The sequence below is a fragment of the Pipistrellus hanaki genome, assembly GCF_964339955.1.
Source record: "Pipistrellus hanaki genome assembly, chromosome: 2".
NCBI classification, from domain to species: Eukaryota; Metazoa; Chordata; class Mammalia; order Chiroptera; family Vespertilionidae; genus Pipistrellus; species Pipistrellus hanaki.
The window spans coordinates 104,888,520-104,909,315 of record NC_140504.1 but is presented as its reverse complement, the minus strand read 5'-3'; the positions used below and the strand labels follow the sequence as shown (position 1 = coordinate 104,909,315).

Here is a 20,796-nt window from a genome sequence, read left to right as displayed (position 1 = left end):
TGCCTACGTGCTGATGGCGCTGGCCCCTCTAACACCTGCTGACGGCACTGAGCGACTGGGGCCAGTGCTAGCAGTGGGTGCAAGTGGGGTCAGCAACATCAGTGAGTGTGAGCAGCTGCTGCTACCCTGATCACCCCTTAGGAACAGGAAGAGGTAGAAGCCCTCAGGGGCAATCAGGACCAGCAACCACACCTGCTGATGGTGCTGAGCAATTAGGACTGGCATTGGGCATTGGTAGTGGGTACAAGTGGTGGCTCCAGCACTGGCTGTGGGTGCTGGTGCTGGTAGTGGGTGCAAGTGGTGACTCTGGCACCAGTAGCGGGTGTGAATGTGGACAGCGCCAGCAGCAGGTGCAAGTGCTGGGCGGGCCCTCGGTGTGCACGGGCAAGGAATTTTCAGTAACCACCAGAATCTCTCCCCGATGATAGCGACTGGCAACCACCTTGATCTGGTATCCCTGCTCACCTGCTCCACCTGCCTGCTGTGGCCAATGCAGCCATGTTCCACACACACCTCCTGGTGGCCAGCACATGTTATAGTGACTGGTTGGTTGGTTGTTCCAGTTGTTCTACCATTTGGTCTATTTGCATATTAGCCTTTTATTATGTAGGATAAGTACTTGCTTGTAGCCATTTTTATGCTTGTGTTCTTTTTTGTCTTTCTATTTCTTCTTTTTACAGCAGTCCCTTTAGCATTTTGTGCAATGCTGGCTTGTTAGTAATAAACTCTCAAGCTGTTTTTTGTCTGCAAAGCTGATTTTCCCTTCAATTTTGAATGATAGTCTTGCTGGTTGGTGTATTCTTGGATTCAGTACCTTGCTTTGCATCACTTTGCATACTTAATTCCATTACTGGCCTGATCTGTTTCTGTTTTAAAAATCATTTTGACAATCTAATGGGAGATTCCATATAGATAATCCTCTTATCTACCTTGCAGCCTTTAAGATTCTCTCTTTGTCATTAACATTTGCCATTGTAATTACCATGTGTCTTGGTGTGGGTCATTTGGGGTTCATCTTATTCGGGATTCTGTGCTTGTGTGATTTTTTTCTTCCCTGCATCAGTTAGTTTTCTATCATTATTTCTTCAAATAAGATTTCTAATCTTTGCTCATCTTCTTGTCCTTTTGGCACCCCTGTTATACAGATATTGTTTCATTTCATGTTGTCCTATAGCTCCATTAAGCTTTCCTCCTTTCTAATTTTTTTCTCCAATTGCTGTTCAGATTGGGTATGTTTTTATGCCCTGTCTTCTAATACGCTGATTCGGTCCTCAGCATCTTCTAGTCTACTATTGAAACCTTCCATTGTGTTTTTTTATTTTTTTTATTTTTTTATTGTAGCTATATCATTCTTCATTTCCTCTTGATTCTTATATTAGTTGGTAATTTTCTCATCCAGCCAGTTTAGGAACTGTATGACCCTTACTCTGAATTCTTTCTTTGACATATTTCTTGCCTGTATTTCATTTAGTTCCTTTCCTGGTGATTCCTCCTTTTTTCATTTGGGTTTTTCTTTCTCTTTTTGGTCTCCCCATTTTTGCTGTCTCTTTCTGGCCCTGGGCTCCCTGCTGGGGTTTGAAGTGTTGAAGTGGTTCAATAATCTGGGAATCGCTAGACTGGAGGCTGAGTCTGTCTTGAGTTTCACACTTTTATTGTCTCTATTCTGAGTTGTACCCCCTTCTTCCACAATTCTGGTCCCTCAGTTGTCTACTTCAGATTCTCAGGGTCAGTGGGATGTGTGTACAATTCTGGTAGTGTGTGACTCCCTTTGAGAACTCAGAGACCTCTGGCATGCAATTCACTGTGCAGCCTTGGCACCCAAGGCAGGATGGCACCCTTGTTCCTTCTAGTAGCACACACGCAGCATGGTCTTGTGACCTGTGGCTGGGCACACCAAGTTGCACCAACCAGGGAGTATTGACCTGGGTATATTTTTGTTGTAATTCCAGTTTGGTTATGGGAGTGTGTCCATGTAGCATCCACTTACTCCTCTGTCACTTTTAACCCATGATTTCATTCTTAAGATTCTTAAGATTTGAACCATCTTTAAAAAATAACCTAGTTGAATGACTCATGTGTTACATATATTTAGTATATTAATTAGTCTTTATTATTGAAGAAGGAATAATTTAATTATCAAAATGTATTATTACCCTAACTGGTTTGGATCAGTGGATAGAGCATTGGCTTGTGGACTAAAGGGTCCCAGGTTCCATTCTAGTCAAGGGCACATACCTTGGTTGTGGGCATATCCACAGTAGGGGGTGTGCAGAAGCAGCTGATCGATGTTTCTCTCTCATTGGTGTTTCTAACTCTCTATCCCTTTCCCTTCTTATCTTTAAAAAAATAAATAAAATATATTTTTAAAAAATCTAGATGGGCAGAGTCAAGATGGTGACTGGAAGGAAGGGAGGGAGGGAGTGATAGAGGTGTGTATGGATGTGTGTGGGTGTGTGTGTGAGAGTGAAATAGGGACAGTTAGACCCTGCAGTTCTTCCAGGGGACTGCCAATCCGGGCAGTCTTAGATGGCAAAACTCTACAGCCACTGCAAACACTCTGGGGAGGACACCAGTGGCACAGAAACCATGCCATCTTGAAGAACAGAACTGCTTGAGACTAGAATCCTAGCCTTGCCACCACCCAGTCTGGGTCTTAGAAGCAAACCAGGACAATATAGCCACTCTGGTAGGACAATACCTGCCATCACAGCTGTAGACCCAGGGACACCAAAACTCCAGGCACTGGGCCGCAGATTTCTGTGAGTCACAAAGCTAATCCTCCCCCCCCCCACACACACACACACACAGCCCCCGTGGCAGCAACATAGAAACTTCCAGACCCCATCTGCACAATAAGGCTTTCTGCACACACAAAGCAGTGGCAACTCTGCCTGACTTTGAGCCTTGGTGTCAGACACAGGAAGTTTGTTTCCCGCTACTCTTCTCTGGGCCCAGGCAGGGAGACTGAGTGGAATTCAAGCCTAGCTGCTCATCATTAGGGAGATGTTCTTCTCTGACCAGGTCTCACACCCACACGTGGCAGGGAGACATTGCTGAACTTGAGCCTGGACTTGTGAACTCTGGGAATTTGTTTCCTGTGACTCATCTCCGCACCCAGGCAGGGAGACTGAGTGGAATTTGAGCATAGACACACCACCTTGGGGAGATTGTTTTCTGCGACCAGATCCTACGACCACACAGGGAGACAGCACTGAATTTGAGCCTGGGTGTGCAAATCCAGGGAGTTTCTTCCCCACGACCAGACACTGTGCCCACATAGGAAGGCAGCACTGAATTTGAGTCTGAGTATATGGACACAGGGAGTTTGTTTTTCACCTTGCACACCTGCGTGACCAGACCCCACACTCACACTAAGTGGCAGTGCCACCTGACTTTGATTCAGGGCAAGCACACACAGAAGGCTATTTACTGTAAGGCAGAAGTGGACAACTGAGTGATCCAGTCTCCTGGGCAGATTTGGGACCTTGAATCTCCACATAAGAGGCAGCATTGACCACCAGTGACTGGACTCCGTTTCTTATTATATGCGCCTGAGATCCCTAATTCCCAGTACATTCACACTAAGTGCCAGTGACTCACATTCTTGGCATATATGCACACAGGGACTGATTCTCAGTGCAAAGTAGCACCAAGAAACAGAGGCTTTGATACTCAATTCTCGACATGGACACAGGAAGCCTCTGACTCCTGACATGCAATAGGGGACTTTGATTTTTGCCATATGCCAGTGGTTTCTCTGTTTCAACATGGCACAGGCAGCATCCCTGATTCTAGGTGCACACACAAGGCCACACTAAGAGTCTGTGACTCTGATCCAGTGTGTGCGTGGTTCCCACCAACCCATAGCAACAGGTATTAGTATCAGAGCTCTTCAGTGACACTTGGGGGGTGCAAAATTCCCACTGCACATAGTCCAGGTCCCTGCAACTCAACATCTGAATCTTCTGGTGGTACCCTGTTTCCCAAAAAATAAGAGAGTGTCTTATATTAATTTTTGCTCCCACAGATGCGCTAGATCTTATTTTCAGGGGATGTTTTATTTTTCCACGCGCTAGGTCTTATTTTTGGAGGATGTCTTATTTTTTGGGAAACACGGTAGTCAGAACGAGGAGACAACGAAGCAATCCCCAGAGAAAAGAAAAGGAGGAATCATCAAGTAAGTAAATAAGTGAAACGGAAGCATGAAACATGATATAAAAGAATTCAGAGTAATGGTCATACAATTCACACACCAGATGGATGAGAAAATCAACCTATGCAAAAATCAGGAAGAAATGAAAAATGATATAGCTACAATAAAAAACACCATGGAAGAGCTTCAACAGTAGACCAGAAGAAATAGAAGACAGAATCAGCAAGTAAAGGAGATCAGGTACAGAAACAAGCCCAATCTGAAAAGCAACTAGAGAAAAAAATTAAAAAGCAGGAGAGCCTAAGGGAGCTTTGGGAAAATGCAAAATGAAATAACATATGTATACTAGGCCTGCCAGAAGGACAAGAAGAGCAGCAAGGATTAGAAAATCTATTTGAAAAAATAATGACAAAAAACTTTCTGGATACTCAAGAACAAAGTTACTCAAGTACAAAGAGTCCCAAGCAAGATGAATCCCAAGACCTAAGACACACCATAATTATAATGGCAAATGTTATCATCAAAGAGAGAATCTTAAAGGTTGCAAGAGAGAGACAGAGAGTTACCTACAAAGGATCCCCCATCATATTATAAAATGATTTCTCATCAAAAACACATCAAGCTAGAAGGGAATGGGAGGAGATATACAAAAGTGATACAAAGCTTTTGTATCCAAGAATACTCTATCCAGAAAGACTATCAATCAAAATTAAAAGGGAAATCAGGAGCTACTCAGACAAAAAAAGGCTAAGGGAATTTATCACTACCAAATCAGCAATTCAAGAAATGCTAAAGGGAATGCTGTTAAAAAAAAAAAAAAAGGTAAGAAAGAACACAACCTCAAGAAGTACAAATGGCTACAAATAAGTACCTTTCAGTAATAATTTGAAATGTAAATGGACTAAATGCTTCAATCAAAAGACATCAAGTGGCTAAATGGATAAAAAAAAAAAAAAGCATAATTCATATATATGCTCTCTACAGAGACCCACCTCAGAACAAGGGACTCACACAGACTGAAAGTGTAGGGATGGAAAAATATCTTTCAGGCAAATGGAAATGAAAAAAAAAAAAAAAAAAAAAAAAGCTGGAGTGGAATTAAAGGCCATAACAAGAGTTAAGGAAGGCCACATCATAATACTAAAGGGTTTGATACAACAGGAGGATATAACCCTGGTAATCATATATGTACCCAATGCAGGAGCACCCAAATATATAAAAAATCTCCTGGAGGGTATCAAGAAAGGGATTGACTGCAATACATTTATAGTAGGGGACTTTAATACACCACTGGCATCACTGGTTAAATCCTCTAGACAAAAACTCAGCAAAAAAACAACAATCCTAAATGACTCACTAGATCAGATGGAATTAATTGACATCTTCAGAACATTTCACCCCAAAGCTGTGGAATATATGTTCTTCTCAACCTCACATAAGACATTTTCAAAAATAGTCTCCCCAAATTCAAGATGATTAAAATCAAACCAAGCATCTTTTCAGATCACAATGATACAATATTAGAAATAAACTACAAAAAAAAAAAATCCAAAACACTCAACTACTTGGAAGCTGAATAGTATGTTATTAAATATGGATTGGGTTACCAATCAGATCACAGAAGAAATTAAAAACATTCTGGAAACTAATCACAATAAAAACACAACAATCTAAAACCTATGGGGCACAAGTTTATAGCTCCACAGGCCTACCTAAAAAAACAAGAAAAAAAATGGTAATAAATCATCTAATGCTACAACTCAAAGAATTAGAAAGAGAGCAACAAAAAAAGGCCAGAGTGAGCAGAAGTAAGGAGATAATGAAGATTAGAGCAGAAATAAATGACATAAAGATGGAAAAAAAAAAAAAACATACAAAAGATCAATGAAACAAAGAGCTGGTTCTTTGAAAGTATAAACAAGATTGATGAACCTGTAGCCAGGCTCACCAAGAAGCAAAGAGAGATGACTCAAATAAACAAAATCAGAAATGATAGCACAAAATAACAACAGATCCCACAGAAATACAAAGGATTGTTTTAAAATATTATGAACAACTCTGTTCCATCAAACAAGCCAACCTGGAGGAAATGGACATATTCCTAGAAAAATACAACCTTCCAAAACTCAATCAGGAAGATTCTAAAAATATCAATATGTCAATAACTATGGAAGAAATTGAAGCAGTCATCAAAAAGCATCCAGGAAACAAAAGCCCGGGACCAGACGGCTTCACAGGAGAGTTATACCAAACATTCAAGGAAAAACTAAAACCTATCCTCCTCAAACTATTCAAAAAAATCCAAGAGGAAAGAACACTTCCAAGCTCCTTCTATGAAGCCAGCATCACCCTAATACCAAACCCAGATAAAAACAACACAATGAAAGAGAATTACAGGTCAATATAGATGCCAAAATCCTCAACAAAATTCTAGCAAATCAGATCCAGCAGCACATCAGAAAGATCATACACCATGACCAAGTAGGATTTATCCCAGGATGGTACAATATCCACAAATCAATAAACATGATACATCACATAAATAAATTGAGGGAGAAAAATTACATAGTCATATCAACTTATTCAGAAAAAGCATTTGACAATATCCAACACCCTTTCTTGATAAAACTCTCAGCAAGGTGGCAATAAAAGGATCATACCTCAACATCATAAAAGTCATATATGATAAACCCACAGCCTGCATCACACTCAATGGACAAAAACTAAAACATTTTTTCCTTAAGAACAGGAACAAGACAGGGATGCCCTCTCACCACTCCTGTTCGACACAGTACTGGAGTTACTAGCCATTGCAATTAGACAACAAGAAATAAAAGACATCCAAATTGGAAAAGAAGTATGGTCCTTATTTGCAGATGACATGATACTGTACATAGAAAATCCTAAAGACTCCATCTGAAAATTATTAGACTTAAATAAATGAATTTGGGAAGGTAGCAGGATACAAAATTAATGCCAAGAAATCTGTGGCATTTCTACACACCAATAGTGAACTTACAGAAAGAAAGACTAAAAAAGAAATCCCATTTACCATCTCACCAAATAAATTAAGGTACCTAGGAATAAACTTAACTAAAGAGGTAAAAGACTACAGGACATTGAAAAAAAGAGAGAGAGGTAGATATAAACAGATGGAAGAACATAGCATGTTCATGGATTGGTAAAATTAGCATCATCAAAATATCCATACTACCCAAAGCAATCTATAGATTCAATGCTATCCCCACTAAAATACCAATGGCATATTTCACAGACCTAGAATGAACTCTCCAAAAATTCATCTGGAATATAAAAGGACCCTGAATAGCTGCAGCAATCCTGAGAAAGAAGGTGGGATTTCAATACCAAATTTCAAGCTGTATTACAAAGCCATTGTTCATATATATATATATATATATATATATATATATATATATATATATATATATATATATTTTTTTTTTTTTTACAGAGAGGAAGGGAGAGAGACAGAGAGCCAGAAACGTCAATGAGAGAGAAACATACACCAGCTGCCTCCTGCACACCCCCTACCGGGGATGTGCCCACAACCAATGTACATGCCCCTGACCAGAATCTAACCCGGGACCTTTTAGTCTGCAGACCGACGCTCTACCACTGAGCCAAACTGGTTTTGGCAAAAGCCACTGTTCTTAAAGCAGCCTAGTAGTGGCACAAGAACAGACATATAGATCAATGAAATAGAATAGAGAGACCAGAAATCAACCCAAACCACTATGCCCAATTAATATTCGACAAAGCAGGCATGAACATATAATACCATTTATTGAAGAGACTGCCATATGGAATCAAGGCTGTCTCTTCAATAAATGGTATTGGGAAAATTGGACAGATACAGGCAAAAGAAAAAAAAAAAAAGAAAATTGACCACCATACATCTCAACAAAAGGAAGATAAAAATCCAATCAAGAAATGAGCAAAGGATCTAAATAGAAACTTTTTGAAACAAGACAGAAGGTAGGCCAAGAGACATATGAAAACATGACCAAAGTCACTAATTATCCGATAGATGCAAATCTGACACCTGCCAGAATGGCTATCATCAACAAATCAATTTACCACAAATGTTGGCAAGCATTCAGAGAAAAAGGAATGCTGGTGCACTGCTGGTGGGATTGTAGACTGGTGCAGCCACTGTGAAGGACAGTATGGAGTTAACTCTAAAAACTAAAAATGAAACTCCCATTTGACCCAGTAATCTCACTTCTAGGAATATATCCCAAGAAGCTAGAAACATTAATCAGAAAGGATATAAGCCCCCCTATGTGCATAGCAGCACAATTTACCATAGCTAAGATATGGAAACAGCCTAAGTGCCCATCAGCAAATGAGTGGATTATAAAACTGTGATACATCTTTATAATGGAATACTACCCTTCGCTAAAAAGGAAGGAATTTCTACCATTTGCAACAACCTGGATAGAACTGGAGAGCATTATGCTAAGTGAAATAACTCAGTCGGAGAAAGATAAGCATCACATGATCTCACTCATTTATGGAATATAATGAACAACATAAACTTATGAACAAAAACAGTTCCATAGACAGAGAAAAATTGATCAGACCATTAAACTTTAGAGGGAAGGTAGAGGATGGTGGGGGTAAGGAGGAGAGATCAACCAAAGGACTTGTATGCATGCATATAAGCCTAATCAATGGACACAGACAACAGGGGGGTAAGGGCATGGGGCATAAGTGGGGGGGAGGGAAGGATAATGGGATAATTAGGACACATATGTAACACCTTAATAAAAAATTTTAAAATCAGTTATTGACATATTTCTTCCTATTTAATAAGAGGAATATGCAAATTAACCATCACTTTACTACACCAGAAGCCATGCCCACAAGCCACACCCACAAGCCAATCAGGAGCAAATATGCAAATAACCCCAACAAAGATGTCTATGGCCACAGAGAGCAGGAGGAAGGTTTGGGTTTTCCCTGCAATAGAGGAAGCCAAGCTTTCTGCCTGCCCTTGCCAGCCTAGGTCTCCACTCAAGGCTACAAAGTTTCAATGATTGAAGATACATAAAGAAATGTCGGCAGCCACAGAGCTGGAAAGAGCAGGAGGCTAGGGTTGCCCCTAGCAATGGTGGAAGCCAAGCTTTCTCTACACCCTATCTGGCCCAGGGCTCTTCTTAAGGCTACAAAGTTTCAGTTATAGAAGATAAATTCCAACAGAAATGGCTGCCAGGGAGAAAGCAAGAAGGAGGCTTGGCTCTGTTCCAGGCTACAAAGTTTCAATTGTAGAAGATAAATAAATAAACCCCAGAAACCAGGTCCTCCACTTGGGTTGCTGGGGGGGTGTGGCCGGCCTGCAAATCACCACAGACCCCACACCCAGGCTGCCCCATGCCTCGAGGGAACCCCCACCCTGATCTGGGACACCCTTCAGGGCAAACCAGCTGGCCCCCACCCATGCACCAGGCCTCTATACCACATGTGTCAAACACAAGGCCCACGGGCCAAATCCAGCCCACCAGGCCTTGCAATGTGGCCCGCACCGCGCTGTCATCACTGCACTCCGCTGTCAGTTTATGACATTGTCAGTTTATGACTGTTCAGTAAACCATTCGGCCCGCGATTTAGGCTGGATTTTAGATTTTGGCCCCTTCTCTGATTGAGTTCGACACCCCTACTCTATACTATCTAATAAAAGAGTAATATGAAGATTGACCATCACAAGATGGCTGCCCCCACGTGGACACAAAATGTCCGCCAAAGATGGCCATCAGTGGAGGACAGTTCAGAGGGGGGCATTTGGGAGTGATTAAGCCTGCAATGTAGGGCAGTTAGGATCAAACAGGGGCAAACAGGCTGACAGGGGAGCAGTTAGGCATCAATCAGGCTGGCAGGGGAGTGGTTATGGGATGATCAATCTGGCAGGCAGAAGCAGTTAGGGGCAATCAGGAAGGCAGGCAGGCAAGCAGTTGGGAGCCAGCATTCCTGGATTGTGAGTTGGACATCTCTCGAGGGGCCCCAGATTGAAAAGGGTGCAGGCTGGGCTGAGGGATACCCCCCAACCCGTGCACCAATTTCATGCACCAGGCCTCTAGTTTAAAATAAATTTGGATTCAGGAATAGTAAATTTTTTATTATTTTATCACAAAGTCTCTTTCTTTTTATGTAAGTGATCCTGTAATAAGTATATTTGTTTTATTTTCTTTTGAGTTTAGAATACTATAATTTAAAATTTGTGAAAATTGTGAATTTAAAGTACTAATCATGTGTATATAATAATTTTATTTTACATTATGGAATACATTTTTATCATAGGTTTCGTCTTGATATATATCGTTGTTTGGCCAGCCCAGCTCTAATAATGTTAACAGAGGAAGATCCAATTCTGAGAGCATTTGAACTTAGTGCTGATTTAAAAGAACTAAGCCTTGTGGAGGTGGAATTCAGGTGGGAATGAATAGAAATTATAAATTATATTTTATCTTTTTTCCAGAATATTTTCAGCCTTTTTCATAGGGCAATTTAAAATATATATTTACATTTTATTCATGATGATAGATCTTGCTGCCATCTGCTAACGTTTCCCTTCTCTTTCAGTGGAATAGACCCTGTATAATGTAGGTCACGTCTTCCCATCTGCTCTCTGCCCCTCTTGAGTCCCTGCTTTGTTTCACATTGCCAAAAGCATCCAAGGGCAGTGGGAAGAGGAGTGGGAGTGGCAACTTGAGAAGGACAAAACCGTTTATAACTACTCTCTGTCCTATCTTCCCTACTCCACATCCTATAGTCACTGGAGTGTGATTCTTCATAACTTTTAGAAGCATATGGAATGCTTTCTGAATGTCAGGGATGTCTCACACAGAGAGACCTAGTACATTTTCACTGTTTAGTGAGAGTTTCTGTTAGGAGAAGTATAGCATGTAGACATTTCTTCTGAAATGAAGAGTTATGTGCAGTTTGTATACCCCCAAAATTGTTGTTAGTAATTTTTTTGTAGATAGGTAAGTTGGGGGAGGGGGCCTTTGGAAAAAGCAGCCTATTAAACTACTGATAGACATTTAAAAATTTTTTTTTTAGAAAACTACATTTAGTCAACATGAGGAAAAGCTTTGAGACTTTCCCTTAAGTTAAAGTATTCCTGATGCCTTCCAAAGAAGGAAGAACTGATCAAGATTTCTTGCCAGTTCCCACCTTTCTTTTCATATCCAGATGATGGTGGAGCCCTTGTCTTACATTGCTTTCCTCCAATGATTCGATAAGACTGAGAAAATTCATATTTCTACTTACTGGAAGGGCAAAATGAAGCTTGCAATTTTTTTTTTTGCCTTTACAGCAGTACATAGTGTGTGTTCTTGAGAGCTCTGAGTTCCAGAAATCTTTAAAAATACCTGTTTATACGTTTTCAAGTTTAGAAATACTATATTTTAATTTGGATACATTAAAATTTACCTGAACTTGAAATAACAAAGTATATACTTGGATGAACATGAGACATGCTTAAAATGTAATTTGTTGCTGCTTTAATTAGCACATGAGACTGTTAATAAATTATTTCTTTTAAATATGAAGAACTTTCTATTATAATCTCATAATCAGAGTTCTGAGTTACCATATAAAATACAATTCCTCCCAAAAAAGTGATTTGAAATGACTACTATGATTAAATTATTATCATAGACTAATAAAGTTGGATTTTGAAGTGATCATAGAATCCTTTTCTATAACCCGTTGTTTTTATAGGCAGAGAATGTGATCAATATAGGTTAGCTGTTTTACTGATAACCAACAGTTAATTAGGAACAGAGTTGACATTAGGAGCAGAGTTGTAACTAGAACAGAGAACTCTTTACATCTAGTCTACTATAACTCCATTTAAATTATACAGCCTATTTGCAGTCTTCCAGGAATCTATTAGAGTGTAAGCAAATTAGGTTTATAAAATGTACTCATTTTACCTTTGAATATAGAAAAAGGTTTTACAATCTTTATCTAAAGGTGAGATATTTTTGTAAAAATATACGTTCTAGATGAATGTTCCCACATGCAACTAGATTTCTAAACTAAGAAGCAGGTACTAATTCAGTTGTTTAAGAAATCCAACTACTTATTCTTAGGTATTTTGGTTACATAGTAAATGCAAAAAATGGATGAGGAAAATGTTAGCCCCTAACAGTTTAAAAATTTTTAAATGATAATTTTATGCAGCTAGTTTATGAAAGATTCAGTTTTATAGAAAATTAATTGATAGGAAATCTTCCTATTTTACCTTCCTTTCCTTTTAAGAAAAAAGGAATACAAATTTCTGAAGTTCAGTGGACTCATAATTATTTATTTCTAACTTTATTCTAAAATTTTATACTCAAATATATATTGAATATAATCGATATATTTTTTAAAAATGGTCTACTAAAACTTCTTAGTTCTTCACAAATTGATTTAGGCCTGACTTTAACAACAGTTAAATCCTAAGTTTTAAGGAAATGTGATTCTGAAAGAGAATTCTTGACATGTTTTAAGATCTTTCTTTTTAACTTTTTTTTATACGAACACTTTAAAAATGAATCATAATATTTTAATATTAGAAGTAGCATAAGCATGTTGTAGACTGTTATTGAAAAAAATGTTTAGTTAAAAGCTATAGAATAACATTTATTGGTTACCATAAATATATTGTTTAGATAAGTAATATAAAAGGAAGTTTTATACCAAACTTATCTATATATATATAAGAAGCCAGCTACTGTAACGCCCATAACAGCCTAAAGACCAGTCGCTATCCTGCCCACTGTGGCCAGCAAACTGGGGTGGGTGGGGCTGGCCAGCCAACCTTGAGGCCCCTCCTTCGTGCCCGCTTGCCCCTGATTGAACTTTCCCACCCAGATCAAGAGTGGGGCCAGCCAAACGTCCCCACGCTTACCCCCCAAGCTTCACCCCACCATATTAAGCCCACAGTCCCTCCCCACAGCTGGCCCATCCCTGTTCGCACCCAGAAGGGGTTGGGGCTGCCCGGCCAACCTCCTGCAACCCATCCCCCTGCCTGGCCCCACCAATCAGGGGCAGGGCCAATCAGGGGCAGGGCCAGCCAGCCAACCATTCTTGGCTCCTCACCCAGGCCGGTGGCCTCTGATTGGCACCTCCTACAGGGGTCTTCAAACTACGGCCCGCGGGCCACATGCGGCCCGCAGAGGAGTCTGATCCGGCCCGCCAGGTTTTTTGGGCAGTGAGCGCAGCCGAGGTGTTACAGTAGGAATTAGTAGTTCATATAGTCCGGCCCTCCAGCTCTCTGAGGGACCGTGATCTGGCCCCCACTTTAAAAAGTTTGAGGACCCCTGTACCCCATTTGGGGGTGGGACTGGCTGGCCCACCATCCACAGCCCCTCCCTATGGCCAGCCCCACTCTAAATTGGCCCCCCAATCCCAATAGGGGATGAGGCCTGCTGGACAACCACTTACAACCCCTCCCCCAACTGTCCCAGCCAACCTCCTGCCATCTCCTCCTCCTGACAGGCCCAGCCCCAGTCCACCCCAATTGGGCCAGGCCAGCTGGTCAGAGCCCACCTGTGCATGAATTTGTGCACTGGGCCTCTAGTAAAGAATAAGGGAAATGAATTTAGAGAAGCACTAGTTGCAAATATCAGAATTTCTAGGGATATCGATAGATAGATAGATAGATAGATAGATAGATAGATAGATAGATAGATATATGAATATATATATATATATATATATATATATATATACACACACACACTTATGGAAACATTGTGTGAACATCATGAACATAACTGTGTGACAGTTTTTCCCAAAGCTGAGGAAAATTAATGCACAGTAGGTTCCTTTAACAGTCAGGACATAATGACTTCACACACCACTATCAGAACTAAAATATTACCGAGTTAAAGTTTTCTAGTGAATCTAGCATAGTTAGAAGTTGGAACTAACATTTCTAATAATCAACCATACTATTTTGTAGGAACGATTATGAGGAACTAGCCCAGCAATGTAAAATGTTTGCTAAAGATTTGCTTGCACAAGCCCGGAATTCACGTGAATTGGAAGTTATTCTAAACCATACATCTAGTGATGAGCCTCTTGACAAACGAGGATTATTAGAAGAAAGAATGAATCTAAGTCGTCTAAAACTTGCTATCAAATATAACCAAAAGGAGGTATGATGATTTCTGTGATGTATTTACATTATTTCCTCCACAGTAGTCTAGTGGCTAGAGTGAGGCTTTGGAGCAGTACATATAAGTTGAGATCCTAGTTCTTCTTCATAAAAATGTGCTGCCTTAGGAAAGTTATTGAATCTGTCTGAGCTTTAGTTTTAAAAATTAACTAAGAATATATAGTTAAGAGTTTAGTATAATAAGTACTAGTATTAAGCAAGTATTCAGGGGTAATTGCTATTATTTTTAATTTTAATAATAATAATATGTATTAATTTAATGTTTTGGGAAATATTAGCTACACAGGTAAGATCTTATGTCATGACCTCACAGTAAACTTTCCCTCTTGTGTTTTGTTTGTCTAGTTTGTTTTATTGATCTGTTATAATAGTTTTTTCTTTTAATATTCCAAGGTCATTAGTTAAAGTAGAAAATTTATAAGGAAATAAATTAAGTACAATAATTTGAATCATTGTAGCTATAAGATTATAAATCAATAAAATACCTATATGATTTCAAAAGGAAATACAATGCTAATGCATATAAGTAGAAACATGCAAACTTCCTCTAATATACATTTTGGCTAGACATTATTGACTAAATCTTAGGTTAATTTATTTACTCTGTTGTTCTACAACTTAAACATGAAATTTTAGAAAATATTAGAATAGAGAGATAACAAGATACAAAACCAACTTAAGTGATTGGGAAAAGAATCAGAAAGAGGTGGAAAGAACCAGGGCTACCCTAGTTTGGAAAGAAAAAAACTAAGAGGCAGTTTCCTGATGACATATTTGTATCCCTGGAGGACACACAAGAGATATCAAATATTTCATTCAAAAGAAGGTGAAAGAAGAGTAAATAAGTACCTTTTATATAAATTTGTAATGTTCTGTAAGGAAAGCAACATTGAAAAATGATTCTTGGGTATTTGTTCATTTTTTCCCTACTGGCCTCCTGTGGCAAGTATTGAATGAATATGCCTTACCCACATGTATACCTATTTTAAGAGAAAAGTGCTTTTTCATTGGCCTTGTCAATTCATATTTTTTAATTTTTCAATTACACTTGATATTTGATATTATTTTAATAAATGTTTACCATATATTTGTAAGTACTCAAAGGTCATTGTAGAGTCCCATGTGAATTATTTTCATCTATTGTCTTTTGCTTTTTGTCATTGATTTTGGCTGGGATCTGAATGATGAACTTTGCACTAAGAAGAGAATACCTGTGATAGTTGGAGATGATCCTTCCTGACTCTGTTATGTTAGAAATAACCACAGCCTAACTTACATTAAACTTTAGTGCAGAAGTGCAATAGATTTAGAATGATTTGAAGCCACTTAAAGTAACAGAGACAGACAGAAGCATAGAGCTTTTGTGTAAATTTGCTTTTAGGTTGTTTTCTTTAGTCTTTGCCCTGCCATCCAAGAATATCCTTCCATTGATGTCAGATGTTCAGAATTCAACATTAAAGATCCAGCATAGGTTGGATTTTCCTGCAAGCCCATAGGTGTCTAGCATTTGGTGGCAACATGTAGAGTGTCATGGTTGAGATGGTTCCTGAAGGCTTTGCACTCCTCTAGGTGACATTTGTATTAAATATAATTTGTCCTGTTGATACTACTGCTGGCTGTGATTCAGATCCTATTGTGACAGCTACAATGGTGCAGTGTGAAGGAGTCATGTAGAAGTTTGTTCTTCTACCACACTGTGCAGTGACTGCTCTGAGCCAGTCCTTCATGTGAGAATCCGACACTTTCCTCATTTCAGGCAGACTCTGGATGTTTTCTCTTACTTAGTGGAGCATAATCTCTCAATGATCTTTGGTTGTATGTGATTAACATTATTTGCATTTTTTGGTAATAAATGCTTCTTTACTTTTAAAAGAAAAAATAGTAATATTTTTAATTGAAAGGAAGATACTCTATAATTTTAAGGATGAATTAAATATGATTAAAGGAGAAGATAATATTTTCCCAAATAGTTGGTAAACTTTATTTAGGTAATTCATCCTGAATGACAAAGTACCCTGATACTTAAGAGTCAGGCACATGCCGAAACCGGTTTGGCTCAGTGGAGAGAGCGTCGGCCTGCGGACTGAAAGGTCCCGGGTTCGATTCCGGTCAAGGGCACGTACCTTGGTTGTGGGCAAATCCCCAGTGCGGGTGTGTGCAAGAGGCAACTGATCAATGACTCTCTCTCATCGACGTTTCTAACTCTCTATCTCTCATAATTCCTCTCTGTGTAAAATCAATAAAATATATTTTAAAAAAAGAGTCAGGCACAAAACAGCATTTCATAATTATTTTATAATATAATAGTTTCATAATTCACTTTATAATTCTCTTGGATCCTTTAGGTCTGGAATTAGGAAAGAACACAACAAAGATGATTTGTCTCTGTCTTACTATGTGTAGGGCCACCTGGAGTTAATTCTAATGATCAGGGCTGCAATCATCTGGAGGCTTTGTCAATCATATTTCTGGTGCCTGAGGACTTAAACAAGGAACTCTGAGTGGGCTGGATGCTCAGGTGGATGGGTCCATAGAGGTGGGCATCCTGAGAACTGTAAATGAGGAGGGGCATGGCTTTCATGTTAGGTAGGCTGCAAGGAGATAGTCTGAGAATCCTCTGAGGGCTGACTAGAATGCTTCTATATAGCCTGGGCTTCCTTACAGCAGGGTGGTTTCATGGCCGGAGAACATTATACAGAGCAGTTTATGGCTCCAAGAGCAAGTGTTCTTCAAAGCAAAAATTGCATGACCTTTTATGACCTATCTTCAGAAGTCACATAGCATTACTTCTTCCAGAATCTCCTGGGTGAAAGCATTCACAGACATGGTCAGTGGTGCTCAGTGGTTAGAGTGCTAGCCTGTGCACCAAAGTTGTCACAGTTTCAATTTCCAGTCAAGGGCACACCTGGCTTGTAGGTTCAATCCCTAAAAACCAATGGAAAAAAATATCCTCAGGGGAATATTAACGACAACAAAATAAGTATAAATAAACAAAAATTTTAAAAAAGTAATCACAAGCTTGTTGAAGGGTAGGGAACATTGATCGCACATCTCTTGATAAGCGGAGTGTCAAAGAATTTAAAATCCACCACAGACTTGTAACATTTCCAGTTGAAATTTTGTTTTTCTAATTAAATATTTAATGTTACTGTTAATTAAATCATCATTATATAGAGGAATGGCAAAGACAGCAAATAGTCCTAAGATTGCTATTTGGGGGAAGGGAAAAACCAGTAAGTTTGGCATGTTTTTAAATTAGGTATTTGGTGGGGGAAAAGGCTATTTCTTCAATATTTCATCTTGAAAGACAAATTAAGATTCTGTAGGAACACCTGAATCTGCACAAAAGAATAAAAGATTAAGTAAGAATTAAATGCCAAAAGAAATATATAATATATTGGGAAATTTCTTAATAAGCATAATAAACAATAGAAATTTAGTTTTAAAAATTTTGTTTTAAATTTTATCTCAGGATAAATCATTTTGAAACAAAAGAGTGGCTAAATATTATTAGATATTTGAATGATGTTATTATCACTTGTGCTTGACTTTAGTAACTTTAAACCTGATCCTGTTACTTATGTAGAGCTATCAGAATCCTTTTAAGTAGCATTATACTGGGGAAACACTTCTGGAATTTGCAAACTAGAATTTTCTTTTTATTTAGGAACATTTTTCTTTATCACACCAAATTCAGTTTTAAGTAGATTAAAGAGTAACTTTATTGCATTTAAGTTTTTATGCTTTAATGGACATAAATATGTCTGATTTTATACTTTGTTATCTTGTTAACAAGATAGTTTTGTTATCTTGACATCTTTGTTTCTGGTAACTGAAATCATTAGTTTTTATAGACTAAAGTCTCTTTCTATGAATTTTACTTGTTAACATCGAAATTTTATAAACATTATTATAAGAGCATTTATAAATTAAATTTGCAAAATAACTAAGGAGGCTAGTTAATAACCATCGCTATATAATAGTAAATGCTATTAACCATGCAGTATTTTAAGAGCTTTACATTTAATCTTTGTAACAAGTTTATGAACTAGATACTATTACTATCTTCATTTTACATGTAGGGAATTTGAGGGTTAGAGAGGTTTAAAAACTTGTTCAAGGTCATTTAATGAGTGATAGAGCCTAGATTTGAATCTAGGTAATCTGGCTCCAGTGTGTCTATGTTCTTAACCTCTATATTCTTTATTACATGTGAGAAAAAATCTATGTGGACCATATTTTAAGCTACTATTAAAACTTTGAATGTCAGTTAAATAATGGTATTATCCTATTTACAGGTTTCACTTCACTTTTTTTTTTTTTTATCTGTGTATTTCTTTTCAGTTTGTCTCCCAGTCTAACTGCCAACAGTTTTTGAACACTGTTTGGTTTGGACAGATGTCAGGTTACCGACGTAAGCCTACCTGTAAGAAGATAATGACTGTTTTAACAGTTGGCATCTTGTGGCCACTTTTGTCACTTTGCTATTTGATAGCTCCCAAATCTCAATTTGGCAGAATCATTCATACACCCTTTATGAAATTTATTATTCATGGAGCATCATATTTCACATTCTTGCTGTTACTAAACCTATATTCTCTTGTCTACAACGAGGATAAGAAAAACACTATGGGGCCAGCCCTTGAAAGAATAGACTATCTTCTTATACTGTGGATTATTGGTAAGTATCAGGTTCATTTGAAAGGTTCTGTCTCTTTTTATACAATTAATTCTCCTTTGCTCGGTGCCATTATAAACATCTGTATTTAATTTGAACACTTCCATGATCATTTAATATGTAACTAATATTTTTGTATAGATAACTGTTCCTGAACTTCATGATAAGGGAATAGAGATTTATTGAATACTGGAGGCCCGGTGCACGAAATTTGTGCACTGGGGGGATGTCCCTCAACCCAGCCTGCACCCTTTTCAATCTGGAATACCCCTCTCCTAATCCGGGACTGCTGGCTCCTAACCACTCACTTGCCTGCCTGCCTGATTGCCCCTAACCATTCTGACTGACAGCCCTATTGTCCCCTAACCACTCCCCTGCTGGACTGATTGACATCTAACTCCTTCCCAGCCAGCATAATTGACACCTAACTGCTCCCCTGCCAGCTCGATCACCTCCAAATGCCCTCCCTGCAGTCCTGATTGCCCCCAACTGCCCTCTCCTGCAGGCCTGGTCCCCCCCCAACTACCCTCTCCTGAAGAACTGGTTGCCCCCAACTGCCCTCCCCTGCTGGCCATCTTGTGACAATGTGGGGGTGCCCATCTTGTGATGATGTGGGGGGCAGCCATCTTGTGACAGCATAGGGTGGCCATCTTGTGACATGAGGGCATAAGGGTCAATTTGCATATTACTTCTTTATTATATAGGATTACATAATTATATGGAAGTTAGATTTTTTTGTTCTCAGTTTATAAAATTGTTTATGAATGTTAAAAACAGAGTTTTCTAATGAGTGCTTTTTTGGTGAGTGTGAACCTATTGCTATTTTTTTTTTTTAATTTTTAAATTTTTTTAAATTAATCTTTATTGTTGAGACTCGAGGCCCAGTGCACGAAATTCATGCATGGGGAAGGGGGGTGTCCCTCAGCCCAGCCTGAACCCTCTCCAATCTGGGACATCCCTCTCACAATCCAGGACTGCTGGCTCCCAACTGCTCACCTGCCTGCCTTCCTTGTTGCCCCTAACCACCTCTGCCTGCCAGCCTGATTGATGTCTAACTGCCCCCCTGCCAGCCTGTTTGCCCCCAACTTCCCTCCTCTGCCGGCCTGGTCACCCCTAACTGCCTTCTCCTGCAGGCTTGATTGCCCCCAACTGTCCACCCCTGCTGGCCATTTTGTGGTGGCCATTTTGTGTCCACATGGGGGCAGGATCTTTGACCATATGGGGGTAGCTATCTTGATCTTGTGTGTGGGAGTGATGGTTAATCTGCATATTACTCTTTTATTAGATAGGATAGAGGCCTGGTGCATGGGTGGGGGCCAGCTGGCTTGCCCAGAAGGGTGTCCTGGATCTGGGTGGGGGTTCCCTTGGGGCATGGAGCAGCCTGAGCAAGGGGCCTGTGGTGGTTTTCAGGCCAGCCAGGCACCCTGGCAATCCAAGCAGAGGCCCTGGTATCTGGGGTTTATTTATCTTCTACAATTGAAACTTGTAGCCTGGGACGAAGCCAAGCCTGCTCATTCTGTGGCAGCAGCTATTTCTGTTGGGGTTTATTCACCTTCTATAATTGAAACTTTGTAGCCTGGAATGGAGGCCTAGGCAGGTGGAAAGCTTGGCTTCCTCTGTCACCAGGGGCAACCCTAGCCTACTCTCTCCAGTTCCATGGCTGCTGCCATTTTTCTTGGGATTTATCTTCTATTAATTGAAACTTTGTATTCTTGAGTGGAGGCCTGGACCAGCCAGGGTCTGTGGAGAGCTTGACTTCCTCTATTGCTGGGG

General features: G+C 39.4%; 1 protein-coding gene across 5 annotated transcripts in view; it reads left to right on the top strand.

Annotated features, from left to right (window-relative positions):
- Positions 1-20,796, top strand: part of TRPC1 (transient receptor potential cation channel subfamily C member 1) — a 147,393-nt gene that overhangs the window by 58,170 nt on the left and 68,427 nt on the right. For 3 of the 5 annotated variants that reach the window (XM_084872447.1, XM_084872446.1, XM_084872445.1), the window contains 3 exons: positions 10,472-10,603; positions 14,130-14,325; positions 18,690-19,026. In XM_084872447.1, the coding sequence (XP_084728573.1) occupies positions 10,472-10,603; positions 14,130-14,325; positions 18,690-19,026 (665 nt within the window). The remainder of the gene's footprint in view (positions 1-10,471; positions 10,604-14,129; positions 14,326-18,689; positions 19,027-20,796) is intronic. The other 2 variants (XM_084872449.1, XM_084872448.1) reach the window with 1 other exon arrangement.